At 42.7% G+C, this 15,453-nt stretch overlaps 2 protein-coding genes across 2 annotated transcripts in view; one reads left to right on the forward strand and one right to left on the reverse strand.

Annotated features, from left to right (window-relative positions):
* Window positions 1-4,247, forward strand: part of Eif3a (eukaryotic translation initiation factor 3 subunit A) — a 31,732-nt gene extending 27,485 nt beyond the window's left edge. Inside the window, exons 20-22 of the mRNA XM_052182410.1 lie at window positions 1,005-1,206; window positions 2,028-2,227; window positions 3,057-4,247. Of these exons, the coding sequence (XP_052038370.1) occupies window positions 1,005-1,206; window positions 2,028-2,227; window positions 3,057-3,280 (626 nt within the window). The 3' untranslated portion in view covers window positions 3,281-4,247. The remainder of the gene's footprint in view (window positions 1-1,004; window positions 1,207-2,027; window positions 2,228-3,056) is intronic.
* Window positions 4,248-5,475: 1,228 nt separating this feature from the next.
* On the reverse strand, window positions 5,476-9,373 carry Nanos1 (nanos C2HC-type zinc finger 1). Its single transcript, XM_052182423.1, has one exon. It carries the CDS (start codon window positions 9,037-9,039, stop codon window positions 8,251-8,253), a length of 789 nt encoding a protein of 262 aa, XP_052038383.1. The 5' UTR covers window positions 9,040-9,373; the 3' UTR covers window positions 5,476-8,250.
* Window positions 9,374-15,453: the final 6,080 nt, after the last annotated feature.

The raw sequence follows: 15,453 nt of genomic DNA on the forward strand, positions 1-15,453 counted from the left end.
CTTGAGGGTCATTTCTTGTTAAAAGGATTTTTTTTTTTAATAGTAAAATGGCTGATCCTGGGAGGCAGAGTGCTTGCTACTAACCTGAGCTGGCATTACCTGTGTCAGGAGACATCTTTTTTTCCCCTGAACTGAGTGATTGTAAAATTGCCACAAGTTTTAATTATGCGATTATAAATATTTTGAATGTAGGCTGTGCATAATGGCACATGCCTTTGATCTCCACAAACTTGGAGGCAGAGGATCTTTAGAAGTTCAAGGTTAGCCTAGTCTACTCAAGTTCCAGGACAGCCAGGCCTACATAGAGAAGGTCTTTAAAAAATGAACAATCTGGCAGTGATGATGATTGACTTAAGGATTAAACAAGTTAATATAAATGCGATTTAAGTCTGTATTTTAGTACTTGTTGATGTGAAGGTCAGGTACAATGGTGATGATGCAGTAAAAGTGAGAACTTAGGTAACTTTGACCTTACTTCATGTGTGACACTAGGTAGAATCAAAGCATTTATCCTTGTTTTATGACTAGATGGTTGAATGATGTTGCAGAGGACAGGACTAAGGAAGAGTCTTTGATAAGTGTTACAGGGTTTAAATTCATAATTGGGTAGTCACTCTCAGTAAACTTTGAAGTTACCTGCTTAACTGAGTAGTCTGGTAAAATTAGTTACTGGCAGTCAATGTACACAAGGAGAAATCTGATACTCTTTTTATGAAACATTATATCCAGACTGTTTAAGTTTCCGTATAGATACATAACTCAAAAATTGTTAATGACCAACTATTCGTAGATATACATCCTCTTTTGCTAAAGGGGATTAAGAGTATCTTCAGTTTGTGTTTAGGATGATAAATTAATGCTAAGATATCTTTGTAAAGGTTGGGGATGAGCTTGGATGATAGAGCATTTTCTTAGAATACATAAGGCCTTCTGTTAAATCCTCAGTACTACATAAACCTACAATTGCTAATTTGTTAACAAAATTGCTTCTTTTTATAAACTAGGTGGATGGAGAGAGAAAGAAAAGGCTAGAGAAGAGAGTTGGGGTCCACCCCGAGAAACAAGACTATTAGAAGAACGTGAATGGGATAGAGACAAAGAGAAGGACAGAGATAATCAAGATCGAGAGGAGAATGACAAGGACCTTGAACGAGATAGGGATAGAGAGAGAGATGGGGACCGGGAGGATCGTTTCAGAAGACCCAGGTTAGTAATGACCTACTGTGGTAACAAGTTTCTCTTAAACTCTGCTGTGCATTCCAAGTCTGAGAAATAATGCTCCAGTTTCATTTACCACTTAGGTGCATGTAGAATGTGAGTGATTAATACTCCCATCCCCCATCTAGAAAATGAGAATGTAGGGGTTTGACCTGTTGGCTGTTTGTAGGATACATAACTGGTAAAGGAACCAGTCCAGATGTCTACCATTCCGACGTTTTAGAGCAGTGAATCAGCTTAGTTGGTCTTAATCCTTTTTTTGTTTGTTTTTGAGAAGCTGACATCTTTCTGTGTAGCTCAGGGTGACCTGAAATTCACACTCAGTTTTTATTAGTGGTGAACCGTCCTAGCTTGTTCTCTTTGCCTTGATGGCTTTGCCACTAGCAAATCTAGTAGAAAAAGCTCTCTGTAATATTTAGTGTGACAGCCAGCATCTTTTTTGTGGCTAGTGCACTAGCTCTTGGAATATGGGTTGTGCTACTGTTGATCTTTAGGTGGTAAATTGAGGTCTGTTTGCTTTCTATGCCATAGATACCAAATCAAGATATTAGTTAAAATTCAGATTAATAAACTGGATTTGGTGTGTTGCTTTCTTGGGGAGGGGGTGGTTTTGGGGGACTTTTGAGACAGGACTTCTTTATGTAGCCCTAGCTATCCTAGTCGGCTGGTCTGGAACTCAGAAATCTGCCTGCCTCTGCCTCCCAAGTGCTGGGATTAAAGGCATGGCTAACACCACCCAGATGGTGTGTTGCTTATAATTATCCTTATATTCTGTCAAGAACTGAGCTTCTCACTTTAAATGGCCACAGGGATGAAGGTGGCTGGAGAAGAGGACCAGCAGAAGAATCTTCAAGCTGGAGAGATTCAAGTCGACGTGATGATAGGGACAGGGAAGACCGTCGGCGGGATAGAGATGATCGTCGTGATCTGAGAGACCTGAGAGACAGAAGGGATTTAAGAGATGATAGAGATCGGAGAGGACCTCCCCTCAGATCAGAGCGAGAAGAAGGTAGAGATATTTTGGTAGTTGGAATATTGGAAAACTGCTTATGGCATGATGGGGGCTTTATAATTCTTTAAAATTAATGTGAACCCTGGTACAAGTAAATTTAGTGTACTTGTCAAGTTGTGATGTTAGCTCTTCTCAAAGTGAGTATAGTAATACACTGAATGATAGGCAGCAGAAATAGATTTTAATGAAAATGGAGACAGTATGTAAAGTCCTCGAGGATGAACACAAGAATATAAATATGGAGACATTAAGGCTGGTGATATGGCTCAGTGAGGAGGGGTTTTGTGTATTCTATTAACAACTTGATTTCAATCTGGGGGATCCACATGGTAGCAAAAAAGTCACTCCATAAAAGTTTTCTTCTGACCTCTACAAATTCGTATCCGTAAGTACTTCTAGTGACGTTAAAGTGCCATTGTACTTAACTTTTCCTCACATGTTTTTAACAGTTTGCTCAGCAGAATCAGAAGAGTATTAAAACTAATAACTTAAAATTACACATTTTATAACTTATTTGATAAAGTTCTTCAAGAACAAACATATTTTGCTTTAACATATTTAACTTTGTCTTAACATATTCTGATTTTTTTTCCTATCCTATCTTAGGTTTATGACCATTAGAATATTTGCAGTTTTCAATTATGTCTGCAAGTTCATACTTTAAAGATTTTGGGCAGAAATGACACAAATGTAGGGGCTTTTAGTGTGATTCTGCATTGTTGGTTCTCCAAGTAGTTTCGGGAAGTTTCTTAAGTTTCACTTTTGTTTATTTTGAACCAATAAAAATAGTTCAAGTCTACACTTAAAGATGTTTAAACTTTTCTAGCAAGCTCCTGGAGACGCGCTGATGACAGGAAAGATGACCGGACTGAAGAGAGGGATCCACCTCGTCGTGTTCCTCCACCAGCTCTTTCAAGAGATAGAGAAAGAGAAAGAGAACGAGAAGGTGAGAAAGAGAAAGCATCCTGGAGAGCTGAGAAAGATAGGGAGTCCCTTCGTCGTACTAAGAATGAAACTGATGAAGATGGATGGACCACAGTACGACGTTAAGTCCCAAGATGATGGAGTCAAACTTGTGGCTTACATAGGTTTGATCACATTCAAGGATTATTATACTTGTGCTTCAACCAGTCTAAATTGAATTCTTTAATGTTGTCTCACCATAACACAAAAAGCATGAACTTGTATTAATCATATATAATAGATTGATCATGCACTGTATTCACAGGAGGTTGGAAAACCATGCCATTTTCTGGAACTTAAGGTGTTGCATTATTTCATCAATCATTTGTTTAAAAAAACCTAAAAAATAAAAATGTGAACCCTTCAGGTGTAAACACCTTATCTTGGTATATAATTGATCTTTTTGTTTTGTTTTGATTTTGAAGTATCAGATACTAATTTGGAATAAGGTAAGGTTCTCTTGAAACATTTGAAAACCCTTTAAGCCAACTGATCTGACAGCTTTCCCATCAGTAGAAGTGGGAACATACCTTCTTAGGTATTTACTATTAACTACATTTAGGCAGTTTATAGCTTCTGATCAGTGTAGTAAACATTACAAACACTGGTTGTAATGGGGTTTTCTATAGACTTTACTTGAGAGAGGTGAGTATAAAGCATTTTTTAGTCATCATCATGACGATGCTGCTCAAGTGCAGATCCAGAAAGTACAGCGTTGGGTTCCTAGAGCATTTGGTAAACTGTTGTGGGTTTCTTTTTTCTGTTGCCAAAAGAAAACTGCTTTTCCACTAATTCATGCCTTTCAAGCATTTTAAATATGACAATATTTATAAATGTGTGGTTTGGAGGAATTGTTTAAATTCTTTTTCCTAATTTTCTTTCTTCAGGATAGATTATTTCAACTAGTAATTTGTAGTGATGACTGTGTTGACTTCAATTTTGGAGTGTAGTAGCTGTGTTAAAAAGAGAGTAACCATTTGGTCTTATTGAAGCCAACACAGAATTTGCTGCTGTGTTTTTTCTTTGGTGATAAATAAAATACTTACATAATTGGTGTTAGTGTTGATTTGTCAATGGTGCTATACTCCATATATTGTTTCTGTGAATTTTATTAGGTCTGTTAAAATATGTCATTGTTAGTATCAAAAGAATAACTTAAAAGTAACACAAAAAGCAAATAGTAGCAGCAAGTTTGTGAAGTGCCCTTGTTTATGAAAATATTTCCTTGAAATGTTCTCTGAGGTGATGTGCATGAGTTACCACCTTGGGTTTCATCAGGAATTGGGGGGGAAAACAACATAAGTATAGAGGATTTTTGCCACAAACTTACAGTCTGTATAAGCCCATAAATTTTACTAAGTAGTGGTTTAAAATACTATACTGTTAAAGCTGTCAGGCCAGATTTTCTCCTTTGTTATCAAGGACTGGAATTTCAAACATGGATGTTTTCTTGTGGCTAGAGGGTTCACTCAGTCAAAACAAGCAAAAGCACTTAGAGTACTGGCATTTTGTTTTTGGTTTTTTGTTTTAAAGACCACTGGTTTTATTTGGTGCAGTAACCTATGTATGTTTTCACTAGTGAGCCAGATGTTCATGTGACACCATAGACTCCGAGCAAGTGATTCATTTTATTTTATTTTATAGACAGGGTTTCTCTGTATAGCCCTGGCTGTCCTGGAACCCTGTGATCCCAAGTGTTAGGATTAAAGGCATGCACCACCACTGCCCAGCTGCAAGTGATTCTTTTGATCAGCTACATTTAGATGAATGCCCAAGGTAGGGGAGCAGGTTTTCCTGCAGACCCAGCCTTTCAGTTGGGGTTTCTAGATACTTCGCTTTCTTTTTTTTTTTTCTGGGAGACAACCCAGAGAACAGTGTTAGGGCAGAAGTATCTGATGCTTTTGCTTTATGATAAGGACTACCACAGTTCTCCTACTGCAGCAACCCCACCAGCATTCAACATGTTAAAGGAAAGCGGATTAATCTTGTGGATGTGCCAGGTGAGCCCTTTGGCTTCTGCAGTTGTAAACAAATGGACCTTTAAAGCTTCTATAGCTGTGCTTGAAGATGGAGAGAACATTTAGAAGAGCTGAGGGGAATCAAACCTGTATAGGGTATTAGTCAAGAACCACCAGTGCCACAAGGCTTGTAATCACAGAATTTCCCAAGTCAGTTTTGGTTGGTGAAACTCTTAGTTTTTCCCAGAGACACTTTGGCAAAGTTAGAGGGAATGTTACTCAGAAAACTCAAGACAATAAAATTAACCTGAAACACATTTCTGATAGTTTTGAAATACATAGTTTTGGTTTACTGTATCTAACAAAAGTTTTAATCAAAGCCATTTAACTTCTGAAAAGAACTTTATAGGAAAAATAAAGTACAAAATGGTAAAAAGCTATTAAAATTAACAAGTTTGGATAGACAATGCAGGCTAAAGCACAGCACAACCCTTTGTCTTTCTGTGAAACTGTCACAATGCTGTGCCTTTTTGTGGTCTAGCCAGGTCCAGAGTGCCTTAGGCAGAAGCCAAGTTTATCAAAGTGTTATATGAAACTTTGGGCATCAAGTTTAATTTCTGTTCCTTTAATAATAGGCATCCTAGGGTTTTGTGCATTCTCCCTGGCCCTAAACCTGGATATCTACTGTAAACTTTTTTTTTTTTTTTTTTTTTTTTTGCAAAACCTTTATAACATTGCATTCCAAGGATTGCTTAGCCTTCCTCTGCCTCCTGGGTAGCAGGATTAAAGGAATTACTATTTTTAGGGCTAAGTTTATTTTTTCTAAAATATTAGAAAAACAAGTTTTGTTCTTGCTTGTATTGTACACTTTCAATATCTGTTAGCTGGGAAACAGGGTATGGGTTGGAGAATACCGTGTGGGATACAGTTTTGTGTGGATACTATTGTGTGCAAGTACATGGAGGTCAGAAGTCAAGTTGCCCTACTCATTGTTTTCTTAAAAGGTCTTTCTTTTGAATCTGGAGTTTTCCATACCTGGCGCTAGTGAGGCTCTGCCTCCACAGTGATGCAACCACAGTTAAATTTGGTTTAAATTATTGCAAATATGCAGGGGAATGTGGAGATCCAACTTCAGATCATGTTTTTTCACTCAGACCTGGAGCTCATCCTTGTAGTAAGGCTGGCTTCTGCCTATCGGCACTGGGGTTATAGGCACACCACTATGTCCTTATGTAGGTGCTGGGGATAGAACTTGGGTCCTCGTGTTTAGAAGCGCTTTCCTGACAGGTATCTCCCTGTTAATATAACAGCTACCTAACTGAGGATAGTTTCCAGAGTCTTCAATACCATGGAATGTTTCATGCCAGTTTCAGCAGCCTTTAGTTCTGGTAAGATGTCAAAAATTAAAAGTTGTCATTAGGTACATGTGATCATGGTTCAGCTCATGTACTTAAATACATGCCTTGGGAAATAACTGGTGGGATTACAGCAAATCTTTTAACATTTAGAATACCTTTTTGAAAAGGCAGATCAGAGTTCAAGGATGTGAATTTACGTTGCCTTGAAAAACTTCGTCTCAGAATAAGTGGTATGTTTTCTAGCAAAATAACAAGGAACATGGTTTTATTTAGTTCAGGCCCAGTGAATATAACTGTGGGGCTATAACAGGGATAGCTTTCTTCATTGCTAAGAACGTCCTCCTTTTTACCAATAGGGCTTACAGCTGTCAGTATTTTCACGTCAGCCTCTTTAAGAAAGTAAGTTTGCTGTAAAGACGCTACTTAATACGAAAAGCAGTCTAGCCTCTCAGTATTCCTAGCTAAATCTTACAATTACAAGCCTTATATACTTAATCTCTTTTATTTGCAGATAGTGGTTGGTGCATGTCTGAATTTATCTTACTTTGCCTTTATCTTTGCCTTTTCTGTCTAGATGCTAGATGCTAGTTTTGTGCCATATTCCAGCACTCAGTATGATGGATTTACAGGAGTTCTGGAAAGAGTTAAGAACTTTTGCATGAAGATGTTTTAGGGTTCTGGAAGCAGACAAGGGTCTCAACGTAATAGTGGAACCACCAAGAGGAGGGAGGTTATACTTGTATCCAACCGTAATTTTTACAGCCTTGAAGTGTTTATTCTGGTACACCCTCTGTAAATTGAATGGCAAACATACCAGAGTAGAACCTTTTGGAACTCAAGTTATTGCATTATAGTACCCCATTTCCTATTTAGGAATCCTGAACTTGAGTAATCAAGGTGGGTTAACACTGCTCTATATGTTTCCTCCTTTCTGAGGAGAAAATGTCTTAACATCTGACACAAAGAATTGGGTGGTGCATAGAGAAAATGCTAAGTAGGAGTTACAGGGGAGATTAATAGATTCATAATACTGTCACTGTATAAATGCACGTCTCTTAAACAGCACCATTTCCAAATATGTACACGATATCATTAAGCCTTGGCACAGTTAATTTTAAGGGTTGGAAGGACTACTTGCTAATTCAGAATATCTGATGCATAAAAGGGTAAGGAACTGTATTCTACTTGCTACAGATTGTGCCTTTAAGCCTCCCATCTAGGACAGAAACAAGCCACGAGGAGGAAAACCCTCTCAATACTGGCAAGTGTACTAAGTTGCTTTACCTGCAATTAGAATGACAAACTAAAATAAATTAATTGCATCAAACAATAAAATAGTCATTTTGCCGACATACCATACAATTGTTAGTCTTACACTCAGTTCAGACAGAGGCTATTAAAAATACTCTAGACCTAATAAAGTGCCTCCATTCATAAAACGAAACATCCAAGATCAGAGAAAATTTCATACAGATGCGCACCTAAAATAGACCGACGAATACAGTAAACAGCGTCTCATTCACCTCACACTTCAACCGGTGGTACATCTGTTCAGCCCTCACCGTCCTGGATGCGCGTTTTAAAAACTAGGGACAAAATTCAAGATTTCAACGTCAGAGTCCGACCGCTCTACAAGAAAGTGCTTCACCCTGCGGCTTCCGTAAAATAAGACGACTTCCCAAGTTGAGCCAAGGGGGAGGAGCGCAGGTTTCAGGTGTACGCAGCTCGATGCAGCCCGCTCCTAGCGCAGCTTTTTGCTGGGCAGGCTGTCCCTGTTGCGCGGCGGCGGGCGGACGGTGGGCGGTGGCACTTTGGAGAGCGGGCAATACTTGATGGTGTGTGCGTTGTCGCCGCTGGCGCCGCACAGGGGGCACGTGTAGCGGCGCAGGACCGGGCACAGCACCCGGCCGTCCGGGCCCTTGAGGATGTGTGTAGTGTAGAGCGCCACCGCCTCCTTGTTGTTCCGGCAGAACACACACACCTGAAGCTCCGGTTTCAGCAGACGCGTGGCAGTCGCCCCGGAGGCCGCGTGCAGACGAGGCTCAGCAGCCCACGCAGGGCTTGGCTCTTCGCGCGGCGTCACTTCGGTGGTGGAGGCGGCGGAGGCAGAGGGCGCGCAGCCCAGCAGCACCGCAGCGGCGCGCCCTGCAAACGGGTTCAGCTCAGCGAAGCGCTCCTCTAGCAGCCCGGCCTCAGCGGGGCCGGCGCACAGCTCTAGTGCGCGCAGTTCCAACGCGCTGCCCAGGTAGCGGCCCTCGGCCTCCGGCTCATCGCCGTCATCGTCTTCATCGTCCTCGGGCGGTCCCAGCGTGGGCCCCACAGCCGTGGGCCCGGACCCCTCATGCGGGGAGCCGCGGTCGCTAGCCCTGGTGATGAGCGTGGCTAGCCCCAGGTAGTCGTTCCAGGAGCTGAAGGGCTGCGGGTGCACCGGGCCCGAGGCGCTCACGTAGCGGGCGCTGGGCACGAGCGCCATAGGCGCGGGGGCGCGGGCGCGGCGGGGCGAGCGTGGCGCCCAAGGGAAAGCCTCCATGGGCCGGCAACGGGCCGCGCGCCTCCCCGCCGCCGCCACCGGCAAGGGCGGGACAGAAGGGATGCAGGAGCCTGCCCGCTGGCCTGCCGCGGGGTGGGGCAGCCTTGCTTCCTTTTATCGCTCCCGCTTTCTCCTGTGCCCCTCCTCGCTGTCTCGGCCCTGCCCCCTGCGATCCTCCGCCGGGGCCACTGCGCCCGCGCCCCCGGACGGAGGCGGAGCGGAGGCGGGCGCGCGCTCTTCTCCAACCCTGCGCGCTTCCTGCGCCCAGCGCGCTGCGCCCACCTCACCAGCTGCGGGGCGCCTGGCATCCTGCGAGGGGGCGGGTGAGACGCCGCCTCGGGCCCTGGCGCTCAATGGCTGCGGACCTGACTCCGCGGGCGCCGGTCGGGACTCTGATTGGTGGCGACTGGGGAAGGGGCGGGCGGCGCTTGCAGGGAGGGAATGGCTGTGCAGAAAGAGGCTGGATGAGGCAGTGGCTGGGGCTTGCTTTTGCACGAGCGTGGAGACCTCAGCGGGTGACCCAGCTTTTGTTTTTGTTTTTGTTTTTCATTGAGGATGTAGGTGGCACAGATCGCGATGAAGCTACTGGGATGCATGCATCCACTTGCAGCTTTGGTTGGGCCAGGTTTATGGTTAGAAGCAACTACTTTCCCCTTTCTTTCATCAGCAAGAAAAGCTGTAGGAGGCAAGGCGCTAACTCCCATCAAAACCCAGCTAGAGACCCGGTGACTTCAGAAGGCACAGCGCTCTGGAGTTCTTTCCACAGGGTGAAGTCCTCCCACAAACCTTGAGGCTCAGGAAGGAAGCTCATGATTTATATGGTTTATATGGTAGCGAGTAGTGGAGGATCACAGCAGGTCCAGCAGGTGTTCAGAAACTAGGGCCATAGGCTGTTCACTTACTTAGATAGAGGCTACAACTGGGCTAGAAATTGTTACTACAGGCTGGTTTGTGTGAAGCTCCTCTTCAGGGTGCTTATATAGAAATCTAGTGTCTGTGAAACTTGAAAAATAGCATATTCAATGCTTTGAAACAGGTAACATTTTCTCTTTTTGGTAAAACCCCGGAAAACAAAGGAATTATTAGGAGACAAAGAGGTAGTCATGTCCTTCCCTGGAAAAGAAGCAACTTAAAATGATAAACACCAACCTCAAAAAACAAAACAACAACAACAAAAAAACAAACAAAACTTGAAACTAGGAAAAGGCACCGAGGACTCTTCTAGAACGTGACCTAGGATGAGGGACAGAATATGCCTTCCTTTTGTTGGCTCAGCAGGGGAGAGAGCTGATCTTGCTTTTCCCACTCTGTACCTTGCAGTGTCAATGGAAGCAAGGTGATAGGACCCCTGATACTATCAGCTTTCATTAGGTGGTAGGCCACATTCACATGTTTTGGCTTAGATTTTTTTTTTTTTAAACAAATCTACTTTAATAAGGATTCTAAAACACACCAAGCTCTCTTATAGTCGACCAAAGGTAGGGGAGGAAGAAAGGTTAATAGGACAAGGGATCATGGACCTGTTTAGAAGTAGTTCTTTGGGGATGATTCTGATCTTCGTTGTCAGGATATCAGCAGTCCAGGTCAATAGTGTCACCAAACATGAATCAGTAGCAGCAGATGGATCCAGAAGAAACATGAGGCTCCAAAAATCCGATGAGTCCATGGAAGTGGCAGAAAGCTGCCAAAATATGAGAAGTATTTTTGGCAAGTTACTCTCTATGAAGTCACAAAAAGTGAAGATCAGCAAAGAAAGCAAGGCAAACCAATGCCACAGAGTGATCCATTTTCTGTTGGGTTATATTTATACTCTTTCCAAACATTGTGTCCTCTCAAGAATCCATTTCAGCAAAATATCACATGTCCCTTCACCAGACAGTTCCCAGAGAAACACCGTGTCTGTTCTTAGTAAAATGTACTATCATGTGTCTGCTTCAGCAAAACATTCTCTCATAAAACAGTTTTCAGGAAAAATGTCATATGACACAACTAAGTCTCCAATGAAACCAGAAATTCCCACTTCACACATGTCTCGATGTACCTGGCAAAGGATGCTCAGAACTTGGTTCTGGTTTGGGTTAGTGTTAGAATGAATGTACTGGTGAAACATCACTTGTCAGAGGAGTCTTTGGGATCATCTAATTTAGTCTTTATAGGTGAAGAAAATGAGACCCCCAAGAAGAGATGGAGTTCTTTTGTTTGTTTGTTTGTTTTTGTTTCTTTGTTTTTTGCTTTTTTGAGACAGGGTTTCTCTGTGTAGTCCTTGATGTCCTGGAACTCACTCTGTAGATCAGGCTGGCCTCGAACTCAGAAATCCGCCTGCCTCTGCCTCCCAAGGGCTAGGATTAAAGGCATGTATCACCACTGCACAGCGATGGAATTCTTGAAGGTCAAATAGTGACTATGTGACAGTCAGAATCAGGACTCAGGGCAGGTGACCTCCCTGAACACCACAGCACAGAAGTTTTTTTAGGTTAAGTTGGTATTTGCATCAGTGGGTAGCTGGAAAGAAGTAAGTCAGAATGATGTGACTTTGCTTGAGCCTGTAGCCTTGTGCTTTTTCCACCCAGCCTCTTTGTTCCCTGAAATAATGACTCTGTGACACTTATTTATTTATAAGAATAAATGCCTACACCAATAATTTTGGCTTGTTTCTTGACTAGCTCATAACTTAATTATCTGTTCATTATAGTCTAATTCCTCAGTCTCATGCAACTGTCTCCTTCAGTGTTCTGAGGCGGATCTCCTTGTTGATTTTATTCTGTGAATGCCACGTGGCTGGTTACTTTCTCAGCTTCATACATCTGTCTCCTCTGAGTTTGGGGCAAATCTCCCATGCCTAACTCTTTCCCAGAATTACACACACACACACACACACACACACACACACACACCGACTCTGGAACTCCTACCTTCTACTTCCTGACTCAACTGAGGCCATGGGCTTTTTAATTGATAGATGATGCTTCCATACATTCTACAAGAAATTCAACATGAGCTCCTGCCTGCAGGGAGCTGTACAGTGTCCACTGGAGACAGGGACAGAACCTGAAGCAAGAAAGGGACTTCTGATCAACTGTCAAGTTAGGGCCTGAAGATATGTTTCATGTTCTTTCTCATGTCCTAGTTTCCACTGTTTGGTAGAGACCCAAAACCAGGCAGGGATACTCTGCACTTGGCTATGTAGTTCATTTTTAAAGTTTGTGTTGAACTCAAGTTCAAAATCACCCTTTATGCCCACATCCTCCCGCCCCCTCCCCAACACCAAAAATAAAGTCTCCCACAGAAACCTGGCAAATTGGCTGACAATGAATTTGAGCTCTTATCACAAGCATGGTGCTCCCCAGAATGGTATGAAGATTATTATTCTATAAATGGAAAATTCTACTCTGTACATCTGTCTATGCAGCCTGCATACTTTCAATGTATGCAAAGTTTTCAAGCTCTGAAGGAGAGTTCTGAGAAAAACTTCAGCAAGCAAAGTTTAAACCTTCTGGTTACTATGTCTGCTTCCTCTAGACAGACTAGAGGAAACAAGAAACAGGACTTTTGTGCTCCTCCATGTTTCTTAGTCCCTGGGTTGAGTGGGTATAAAGCTTAAAAAAAACTATTATTGTGTTTTTGTATGCTCACCCCCCCACACTGTGTGTGTGTATGTGTGTGTGTGTGTGTGTGTGTGTGTGTATCACACACACATTGCAGCACAAGTGTGGAGGTCAGAGGACAACTTTCAGGAGTAGTGTCTTCTACCTTTGAGTGGGTTCCAGGGATTAAACTTAGACTGGGAGGCTTGCATGGAGGCTTGCATGGAAAGTTCTGTTACCTGCTGAACCATCTCCACAGCCCAAGTCTAAAATGTTTATGTGAGTAAGATCAAATGCCTTGTCTAGTTCCTGCAGCCTCAGGGTATAGGTGATGGTAGAGAGAGGTCCTGGGTGGATATAGGAGTGTGAGCATCCTTGGACACACTGCTTCCCACTGCCACCCTTAGTCATTCTCAAGTGTTGCGTGGACATTTGGTCCAGAAAGAAAATGATCAGGAAGGCCTTTTAAATGACCTTAGGTGCACACATGACTTCTACACAAAGGGAGATTTTGCCATTAGTGACTTTGGAAACCACAGAGTGGGTGTCTGCTCCACATCTGAGCTAAATAAACATTTACTTTTCATCACTGAACATAGGCCTCAACCTAGCCATGAATTCTCCAGCTCTTTCTGAGGCAGAGCAGATAACAGATATCTTCCAGTATCTCCCATGGAGTTGAACTGCCTGTTCTTCACTTTCCAAGAATCTAGAATGCAGTAGACAGAATTGGGCAGAGTGTGAAAGTTTTTGTTTTGTTTTCATAAAATAATGCATGCATCAGTTGGGGGCAGGAAGACAGGTGGACATGGACCTCATCTCAGCTTCCTTCTAAAGTGTGCTTGGCAGGCTAGACAGAAGGGGTGGGACATTGTTTGTGCTATGTTCCTCTCCCCACACATCCTTAGCCTGACTGTTTCCTTTGCTGGTAGCAGAACTGAGCCATGAGAAGCTGCACACAGACTGTAGATGGACTGGGTTCTCCAGAAGTGTGTGGTCAGCCCTGGGTAATGAGGCAGTTTGTCCAGGCACTAAGAAGCTAGAGATACTGTGTGTTGGGTAGTACATTCTCACTAGCCTTTCTGCCAGGCTCTGAGGAGTACCTCGAAGTGACTTTTCCTATCAACTTCCATGCTGTAGGCTTTGTAGGCACTGGAGGAATCTCTTTGAAGGGCCTTGACCTTGTCCATGCCATAACTCTGGCCAAGTTTTGGACTTTGCCCTCTGTGATTCTAGAGATAGACACACTGGAGACATTTCTGGGTGAAGTGACTTTACTGGGCCCTGGTGGGGACTTTGAAGAGACCTTGGTCTCTGGGCCCCAGTTCCTTCCTGTGAACCTTGAAGGAGCTCCTCAGGGAAAATGGCAAGACACCCTGCCTTGCTTTCCTAGTTTTGTGTTCCACCTTCACCTTGCAACTTGTTTCTCTAAACACTCATATCTCTGAATATCCCTAGCCACGGATAAGCTGTGGTGATTTATTTAGAATTCCCTACATCTGACCTCAGTGCTCTATTCATGCACCCCCTAAAGGAATTTTTTCTTCCTCCCACTCATCTTCAGTTCTGCTCTGACAATAGTGGTGAATGCAAAATGGCCCAGTCACCTTGGAAAACAAGTTTGTTTCATTCACTTTGGTATGAACACAGTGCAGGGTAATATATGAAGAACTGTCTGCCAAGTACATTGTTTTTTTGTTTTTTGTTTTTTTCTAAATAGTTAAACACGGGCTGTGGGTTCAGTGGTAGGACACTTTATGAGCATAGGCAAGGTTCTGGGTTCCATCTCCAGCACTTCAAAAAAAAAATGAGAAAAAAGTCAAACATATAGCCAGACCTGATGGTACACATCTGCTTTCCCATCACTGGGGAGGCTGCGGCAGAAAAATTACAAATTTGAGGCCAGCCTGGGGACAGTGTGTTTCAAATTAAAAAAAAAATCAAACATAAAATTACTTTCTGTCCCACTAATTATACTGGAGAAATGAAAGTACAGGTCTCCACAAAGCCTTGCATGAAAATATTTCAGAGCGTCTCTCATCCAGAACTTGAAATTCAAACAAGTTTTTAGTTACTGAGCAATAATAAGCAAAGGCACAGAGTGGAACAGTCTTCAGCACTGAAAAAGATCAAACATGGAGCAAGGTGGATGAGCCTTAAAACATTATGTGCCGAGAAAGGAGCCAGATGCAATAGACTGCTGTTGTCTGCAACTTACTTATATGAAATTTCTAGAAAAGACAGTGTTCCAGAGAGCACATCAGTGGTTGTCTATAGCAGGTGGGATTTGCTGCAAATAGGCATTAAGGACCTTCTGGTAGTGATGGAAATGGTCCTAAATTCGATGGCGGTAAGGTTTGCACAACCGTGTGAATTAATAATCTCTTTATTGTGGGTAAATTTTTATGATGAGGTGCATCACACCCTAATAAAGTAGTTATAACTGTTCATAGCAGCATTGTTTTTAATTGCCCCAAACAGTAAATAGCTCAAATGTTCAGAAGCAGTAGAATGGATAAAGGCTGGTGTTTATTCAGCAGATCTTGTTGAGCAGTATTAATGAGTCAATTATAGCAACATGAAAAATGTGGCACCTGGAACATAAGGTGAGTGACAGAAATACAATTGAAAAAGAGTGAACTGTATGCCATTTCCATTTTGCCAAGATATTTTGTAAATGGCCTTCAATATGCCCTGATATCTGCTCTGGACTCAGCATACCAAACCAATGAAGAACTTTAATGGTACTTATAGGGTTTTGGGTGATTGCAGGAGCTCTAGTAACCAATTAACTAAGTTGTACTGGCTAGTTTTGTGTGTCAACTTGACA

This window comes from Apodemus sylvaticus, chromosome 1 (assembly GCF_947179515.1).
Source record: "Apodemus sylvaticus chromosome 1, mApoSyl1.1, whole genome shotgun sequence".
Classification (NCBI taxonomy): Eukaryota; Metazoa; Chordata; class Mammalia; order Rodentia; family Muridae; genus Apodemus; species Apodemus sylvaticus.